The sequence below is a fragment of the Myotis davidii genome, unplaced genomic scaffold (genome assembly GCF_000327345.1).
Source record: "Myotis davidii unplaced genomic scaffold, ASM32734v1 scaffold235, whole genome shotgun sequence".
Taxonomy (NCBI): Eukaryota; Metazoa; Chordata; class Mammalia; order Chiroptera; family Vespertilionidae; genus Myotis; species Myotis davidii.
This window is the reverse complement of record NW_006287462.1, coordinates 3859432-3868515: the sequence shown is the minus strand read 5'-3', so window position 1 is coordinate 3868515 and position 9084 is coordinate 3859432. Positions and strand designations below refer to the sequence as shown.

General features: G+C 35.7%; 1 protein-coding gene across 6 annotated transcripts in view; it reads right to left on the bottom strand.

The window, feature by feature from the left end:
* Positions 1-456: 456 nt before the first annotated feature.
* The window catches only part of UBE2K (ubiquitin conjugating enzyme E2K), a 54857-nt gene continuing 46229 nt past the window's right edge, over positions 457-9084 (bottom strand). For all 6 annotated transcript variants that reach the window (XM_015561022.1, XM_015561023.1, XM_015561024.1 and 3 more), the window contains 2 exons: positions 5106-5234; positions 457-4777 (listed from right to left, as the gene is read on the bottom strand). In XM_015561022.1, coding sequence (XP_015416508.1) covers positions 4703-4777; positions 5106-5234 — 204 coding nt within the window. In that variant the 3' untranslated portion in view covers positions 457-4702. The remainder of the gene's footprint in view (positions 4778-5105; positions 5235-9084) is intronic.

Here is a 9084-nt window from a genome sequence, read left to right as displayed (position 1 = left end):
GGGTAATCCAAGGATAGTGACCCAAGACTTTCTGAAACAATTCAGTCTTTTCTATGGTAATAGGACTCTTTCCAGAAAGATTTGTTTGCACTATGAAAACAGAACAAAATTACTTTTAATACTCACTCTGGATTACACTAATTTTTGAATTAGAACCTAGTTAAATAATGTTCTATTTTCAAATAAATAATTTTAATTAGAATTAAACAATTTCAACTCATTCTTAAATACAGACCCAATATAATTTATTGCATCTATCATCATATGCTCATCATTCTAAAACTTGTCTAGGAGAAACAACTACCCACTTCTTTTTCTTGTTTAAAGTTATATGGAGGCTTAGCCGCCTGTCCACAGATGAACACCCAGAAAGAAGATAAACCATTTTCAGGGGGAAAGCATGCATGCATTTATTTTTAAGAATTCCCAGTAAGTGGGGAAAAAAAATTCAACATCTTTAAAAATGTGTTTATTTTTTTTAAAAAAAATCAGTTGTGTACAAAAGTGTTTCGTAGTTTTAATTCTCAAGACAAATACCCAACCCTCCCCCGACAGCCCACCCTGCTTCATGGTCTTTCTGGTAACCCACCCACTTTCCCCATACAGGAAGTTAACGGCTTAGGATAGACCCTCCTACAGATTTATCATCACTAACAGATGGTTTAGAATAGAGATCTAGAGAAGCTAACAAGCAAGGTTCTTTCTTAGTGAGGTTAATGAGAATCCCTACAATGGCAGTAGACTTCCAGCAGACACCACAACAAAGCACCATCAATTGCTGAAAGCTAAAAAATAGATATTATTTTCAATAGTATTTCATTTTCTATTGGAAAAGTCTTTAAATTACATTAAATAAGTCTCTTTCCCCCCAAAAGAAATAGTCTAGCTTTTATGATGATGCCTGTAGAAAGTAGGTACAGCAAGCACACAGGATTGGTTAACAGCACAGTGCAATGATTTGTATCCACCCACCTGCTAGAGCCAAACTGATAAACTGTGCCACACCTGATTACATATAGAGCAGCACGGTTAAAATACCCAAGCAGAAGGTGACACATTCTCAACTTACATTTAGGTGATGATCACAGGTTTCTGAGGGTAGATCAGTCCAATAAAGCGTTAAGGGAACAGGACAGGAGAGATATTGACATTCCTCTACCCCTGTGCCACAAGATTTTTGATCCATGTTGCAGCAGTGCAAATAGAACATGTGACATAATATGCAGACACTGCAGAAAAGTCGCATTTGGGGAAAAGGCTATTTATCAGTAAATACTTCAAGTTGCCTTCTTCCCTAGTGGTAGCAATGAGCTGGTAAGCATTATTTTAAACTGGTACTAAAAGAATAGAAATGCAAAATTCTTAAATCAATGGTTTGTACCCTGGAATTGAAATTTCTTGAACTAGAAAAAGTGTTTAATACATCATTTTGTAAAAGTCCATGAAATAAAGTTAACTGTAAACAGACGGCTTCCTTTTTCATATCCAAACATTGTTTCCATCTATATACAAGTATACCTGGCTCCAACGCTTCCCTGCCTGAATTTATCTGAAATCTTTGAAACAACAAAATGCTTTCTTTCCTCTGTTGCTACAAGATTGTGGAAACATTATCTTACTCCCATTGCAGAGTTTTAAAAGCTCAAATCAGGTGTAAACTTATAGCCAAGATCTACTTTCACATTGATAAACTTATTAAGCAGCCTAAACAGTAACACGATATGCTACATTCTGTAGTGCATAATAAGTAAGCAATACCCACCCAACTGCCAATTCTCTTGGATACTTAAAAAAATTATTTTGCATAGTTTTAAGCGTCACCAACAACCACAAATGTGAAAAACTCCCCCCCCATCAGTCTTACTTTCATTTCATAGATTATTCTCCTTAAAAGCAAAATACTCAGAATCCAAACATATTTATATAACTGAATGTGTTGTGTTTAAGTAAACCATAGTCACAATTTCAAAAATTTGTGGGAACCAACTCAGAGCATCTAATTTAGTACAAGTCCTTCAAATATTTATAAACTACTTACTATATACTTATTTGGGTCACAAATAGCTATTCATCCTTTCAGTTATCTGTACTGAAATATTATACAATTATTTGTTGTTGTAAAAGTCAGGCACATACTCACGGAATAGATTTGATTATAATAAAAGCCTGCTGGAGTATCAGTGTCTTCTAGCAAATCTGCCTGCCGTAAACAAGACATCCCTAAATATATATTTTTAACCACTGTTTTTGAGGCTTTTAAAAAAAACTGGAAAATCACAAAAAAGTTGAGAATTATAAAAATAATTTTTTATCAGGGTACCTTTTACCTAGACCTGTACTTTTAGTGTCCTTTTTCTAAACATATATAAGGCCAGAGAAAAAAAGAAATTGCTTTAATTTCTTTGTTTAGGAAAATAAATCCACCTATAGAGAAATATGAAAAAAACAAATTAGGATGACAGTGTTCCAGAAAGGAGAATTATCACATTAAATGAAAATGAGGTAAATAATTTTGAAATGAAAAATCCATTATGGAGAACCTCTCATACCAAATATTTTACTTTTCAATTTCCTGGGCACTGGGATGTTTAATTATAGTTAGATGAATAGATAGATACCCTATGGGCTAATGTGCATAAAAATCAAAGGCAAGGTATAGCTGCCTCCCAGAGCTAAGTAATGCTTGACATTTAGTAACCTCTGAGCTCTCTCCTTTGTCTAACCACAGGACAATTAAATATACCCTGAAAATACAAGCAATTAGTAAACTGGGTAGATGTTGGATATTTAAAATAATCCAAATATATTACCAAGCTGCCCTCCACTTAAAAAAAAATTCTAACCAACAATGCAACAAAACTGTCCACATTTTCACATAATTCCAACCTTACTTCAAAATATAAAGAAAAGTACAAGGTATTAGTTATTTAAAATAAATAAAGAAAAATCTTGTTTCCTTTGGCATCTTTAGAAAGAAACTAAACTACAATTAAAGGAGGTGATTGTATAAAGAAATTTATGCTTAAGCAAACATATAGGGAAAAAAACATAGCAACTTGTGTTTAGTATGCAATATCTACTACTAGAGTTTACTATTGATTAGGAAAGCCTTACAAGTTTTTGGAAGAACCTTCACATCTTTAACGTTACAATATATTTAACAATGGTTCTTTTATTGCTTCTAAGATTATTGAGAATTCAATGAAATTATGATGAATTTATGGTTTAAAATTATTTTCCAAACACTTAACAATTATAATTTAGGATAAATAACACTTGAAGAAAGCAAACCTTTTATAATAGGACTTTCAATGTACAGCCTTGCTTTAATTAATTCCAATTCCATTACATTTTTATTATTTGCACTGTCCTGAAAATTTAATAAGAACTGTGTTTCTATGCATAGAACTGCCTGCATAAATCCATTTCAACCTTCATAAAATGGTCACATTAGTGTTTGAACTTGCAAAACTAAAAATTTTCAAACTTTAGAATTTAGAATGAAATGTAAGTTTAATACACAGAAAGTCTGACTATATGTACAAGAGAAGGTAAAGTTTTCAATTTTCGTATTATCAGAAACATCATAAAGAAAGCTAGATTTATAACACATTTCTATTCCTATGTGCATCTGAAGTATGTACAGTTAAACACCAACACAGCTTTTATGTGTAAATAGGGGGAAATGCAAGCAAGAGTGACTTTTAAAGAGTCTGATAAAGCAATCTCTATAAAGCCAAAATTTGGCTAAAAAACTGCAGTTGGTTTATTTCATCTTTTCGAGTTCTCAAAGAAAAACTTCATCAGCCTAAAAATAGATGTCAAATTCTCTTGAAAAACTAAGTTGGGTTCATTTATTAAATCTTGGGAATACTGCAACATCAAGTATTTACTGATTTGCAAGAGAAACAAAATTGGCAGCTCCATCTTTCCATTATTACTTAACATAGGAACGTTTTTAAGAATAAAGAACTGTGACATAACATTCCATATGGACAACCTAAAAAATGAAGCAAGGGATACTGTCCCTCAGCACATTTCCCAGAGAATTTACTATTAGGATATTAGCTGTGTGTGGCAAGAGAGGAAAAATAAATATAGTGTCCCAGTCTGCTGACCAGGACAAAAAGGCTCTGAATAGGTCACCATCTTCATTCTAGATAAACCTCAAGTTTAAGAATTCTCAAATGCTTAAAATGGTGGTCTTTTCAGCTACCCATCTTAAGAAGTCAAGTACAAGCATGCAAGTAAATTCACAGGCACAGAGGATCCATGTTAAAAACAGTTAAGGTAGCTGTGATGCAACACCAACAATTTGAATGGTCCTGACACACTCAAAATATTACCTAATTATTCAACAAAACCCTGAAGCAAACTCTTGCTATTCTGGTACACTGCTAAATACTAAAGTAGCATGTTTTTTTCCATGGTTTCGCTTAGCTCAAAAATTTTTTACACTATTAAGTAAGAAAAAAAATTAAAGTATTTCCCCTTTTTAAATTTACACAGACGTTTAATTAGCTTTATTTACAGAGCAGGGATGTTTTGTTTTGTTTTTTCAGTCTCCAATGGTGCCTAGATAACATCATTAGGCAAGAATGCCAGTTTAAAAGAAATCTATGCAGAATCCTAAAAATAACAGATGTTGATGCTCCTCAAGAAGGGGCAAGCTTGACTATATCAGCAGCTCTCTCATTATGCCTCAGTTACTCAGAAGCAATTCTGTTGCAGTCTCTACATCCCATGATTTTGAAGACAAGGCCACTATTACCGCATTCTGTAGAAATAAAAAGGGGGACAAAAAAAAAATTAAATCTCAAGGAAATATCTTAAATCACTTCCCTGTCTTTTTATATTTAGAAACCACACCCTATTTTTGTTTTTTTATCTTTATGCTGAGTTGCACTTGTGCATAAAAAGCTTCTAAAACAAATGATTGGAATGAGTAAAAGGAAAAGAAAAATCATTGATTTTTAATAACAAAAAGTTCATATATCAAAACTAAATTCAGAGTATTTTTGAACCAATTCTGTCAGCCAAGAATTTGCTGCAATCATTTAAAATCAATGAACATATCAAAAACAGCATGCCTCTATGTTACTTACCCTATCAAAGCCCATAGCACATAGGTTTTCTATTTTTTTGGTGTATTCTGGACTGGAAACTGGTGCTCCAGCATACACATGTGCCCAGAGTCGAGCTGTCTGTTTGAACATTTCAGGATTTTGCTTGTACTACATGAGAAAAAAAAAAAATTGGATTGACATGACGATAGAGTTATAACTAGCTAAGTTCTAACTGCCTGATAACCTGCTTTTTTTAAATAAAACTAATGTAGGTTTTAAATGTTATTGATTCACTCTCCACTGCAAAAAAACTAACATTATTATAACATAAGCTAGAATTCTTAAGTTGTATAGATGAAAGAAATACAAATAACATTTATCAACTCTGATCTCCAATTTCAAATGTAAGTAGTAGAAAACTAATACTAAGTCAAGTGAGGTGTTAGAGATTGTTTCTAATTAGAGATGTTTCTAAAAACTGTGTAGGGCAAATATTACACAACTAAATAGAATTACTAGTTTCTAAAATAATGTGGACATTAATTAACCATAGCTCAGGCTGTACACAACTGGACTTTACTGTTTTGCTAGAGCTGTATCAGCGTATAGCGATTTAAGAAAACCCTATATATCAACAATAAAGATTCAAAAAAAAAAAAAGAACACATATGCAAAGCCCTAATTTATATCACATGTTTTGAGATGATTATGAACTTACCATACAACACTTGTAAAGGATAAAACTTCCCATATGGATTGAAAAGAGGTAAATTTATTCTCAAATATTCCATTATTTAATAAAGCAAAGTATACACTTAAAATAACTGAGGAATTCACTTTCTTTCAGAAGTATTTTATACATCTTTAGTATTTTAACACCGAGATTTTGTTATATTTAAAATGATATAGTTTCTAATATTAAATCTTAACAAGAAAATAAGTCAAACTATTGGCTTGTTTAGGAGCTAGAAGAAATCTTTGAGTCCACCTCATCACTAAATAGGAAACCAAAGCTGGGACTCAGGCTATGCTTCTAAGTACCAAAAATGAATGGATAGCATATACATATATATATAACATGTAAAACCATAATTCTAAGCACTTGGAGACAAATAGAATATTTTAAGAAGAATATATGTATATAAAACAAGGAGTGAACAACTTTTCAAGAGAAAAGAGAAGCTTGCTAAGAGGAAAAGTTTCATCAGGTAGCCCTGGCCGGTGTGGCTCAGTTGGTTGGAGAGTCGTCCTATACACCAAAAAAAAGGCGTGAGTTCTGTTCCTGGTTGGGGTGCACACAGGAGGCAAGTGATCAATGTTTCTCTCTCATCTCTCTCTCTCTGTTTCTCTCTCTCTCTCTCTTTCTCTCTCTCTCTCCCTCCCTCCCTCTCTCTAATCCTCGGGTGAGGACTAAAAATGTTTCCTCAGGCCTCTAGCCAGTTTGACTCAGTGGATAGAGTGTCGGCCCAAGGACTGAAGGGTCCTGGGTTCAACTCTGTTCAAGGGCACTTACGTCAGTTACAGTCAGGCAGTTCTGGAGGCAACCAATCCAACGTGTCTCTCTCTTTCACAGTGATGTTTCTCTCTCTGTGTCTCTCACGCTCCCCTCTACCTTCTCTAAAAGTCAATGGAAAAATATCCTTGGGTGAGGATTAACAAACAAACAAAAATGTCCTAAGGTAGAGGAAACATGGCAGATTGGGTAAAATGACATGTAGAAATGAGTGCATCTTGAAAAAGGTTGAGTTTGAGGAACAATAAGAATTTAGGGAATTAAGCTGAGTATGTAGATAGCTCAAATGGAGGAACTTTGCAAACTCAAGAACTGAGACTTATGCCCTAGGCAGTTTGTCTCAGAGGACAGAACGCCAGTCTGTAAACTGAAGGGTCCCAGGTTCAATTCCAGTCAAGGGCACATGCCCGGGTTGCGGGCTCAATCCCCAGTAGGGGGCGTGCAGGAGGCAGCCAATCAATGATTCTCTGTCATTGATGTTTCTATCTCTCTCTCTCTCTTCCTTCCTCTCTGAAATCAATAAAAAAAATCTTTAAAAAAAAGAATTGAGCCCTAACTGGTTTGGCTCAGTGGATAGAGCGTCGGCCTGCGGACTGAAAGTTCCCCGGTTCGATTCCAGTCAAGGGCATGTACCTTGTTTGCGGGCACATCCCCAGTAGGGGGTGTGCAGGAGGCAGCTGGTCGATATTTCTCTCTCATGATGTTTCTGACTCTCTTTCTCTCTCCTTTCCTCTCTGTAAAAAATCAATAAAATATATTAAAAAAAAAGAAAAAAGAATTGAGACTTACCAAGTAGGTGATAGAGCTAATAGGGTTTTAGTAGTAAAGTAAGATTTGCACTTTATAAGGCTAACTGGTATCAATGTAGAACATGGGGGAAGGAAGAGGCTGAGGAAGGGAAGTTCTATCACAGAAGTAGAAATGAGAAATTTTTAAAAATGTGTACTGCAGCAATCAGAAAAGTATGATGACAAAGAGATAATGGGAAGAGAATCAACAAGAGAAAAAAATACCTAGAGAAGAATACCAAGACTGTGATTGGATATTTAACTAAATTGATGATGGTATCATAGAAAGATGATGGGTTTGCAGGATTTAAGATTCTGCACTCAGTTTTGGGACTGCTGAGCTGAGGTTTTCATGGAACATTTAGATAGAGCTATCCAGTTCCAAATTGGCTCTTAGGCTCAGGAGAAAGGTCTAGCCTGAACATTTTATCAATATACAGATGGTAAATCAGTGTGGATATGATCATCCAAGTGAGTGTATATAACAGAACCAATAAACTATATTTAAAAGGGAAGAGAAATAATTGTGGGAACTAAGAAAGAACAACTACAACTATGAAGATAAAAGAGAACTGTTATTTCAGAAATAAAGCAAAGAAAAACTTTCTAGGTAAAAAAATCAATCCTAATGATTTAGACAGGGGTTGGCAAACTTTCTTCAAAGACCAGATAATAATTATTTCAGACCATACTGTCTTTGTCACAACTATTCAACTCTACCACTTGTAAGCTGGAAAGTAATCAAATAGGTGTGGCTGTATTCCAATAAAATATTACGTACAAAAACAGTCTTACTATAGTTTGATATCCTCTTTCTTGAAGATCAAAACTAAAAAATATTCCAATTGGCAATTATAAAGTCACTTCAGTAAACTTTACCATGACACTTCAGTGCCACAGAAGCTGGTTAAAATTATCAAGAAGGGATCACCATATAATGGAGGAACAGATAAATGGATACACACATGATAAAGTACATGTAGGCAAATGTTAATCACAGAATATAGGTTAGGTAGGTATATGGATGTTCACTCTAATTCTTTTTTTAGAGAAACCAAGATGGCGGCATAGGTTAACGCCGGAGATTGGTGCCTAGAACAACCACTTCAGAGATACAACAAAAGGACGGAACGGACATCATCCAGAACCACAGGAAGGCTGGCTGAGTGGAAATTCTACAACTAGGAGGAAAGAGAATATCATACCCAGACTCAGAGGAGGCACAGTGCTGAAGAGAAATACTAAAGATGCGGAGTGCGTGCAGAGCGGGCTGGCGGCTGAGGGCGTGGTTGTTGTTTTCAATCGGGAGGGAGTTTCAGACTCTGAGCTCCAGATCAGGGCGAGTCTCTGGGGACCCAGACTCAAAAGGGAGAAGCGGGACTTTCTGGCTTCGGTCAGAACTCAAAGGCAGCTTTCTCTCCGAGGTTTGCGGTGGTTGCTGGGACTCTGAGAGGCAGAGCCCCTAGGGACGGAACTGAGAGCAGCCATAACTGCTCCCTCCACCTGCCCTGTATTCCCGTGCGACCCTCCCCGCCCAAGCCCGGCCCAGAGCCTTTTGCCGGATAGCCTCAGGCAAACGTTAGATTAGCACCGCCCTAGAGATCCAGCACAGAACCTCTCCCACTGCAGACACAGCAGACTCTCATAGCCAGTTAGCCTGGAAGTCAAATCACCCCAGGTATTCCCGACATCAATCAAGGCTTAACTACAACAAGAC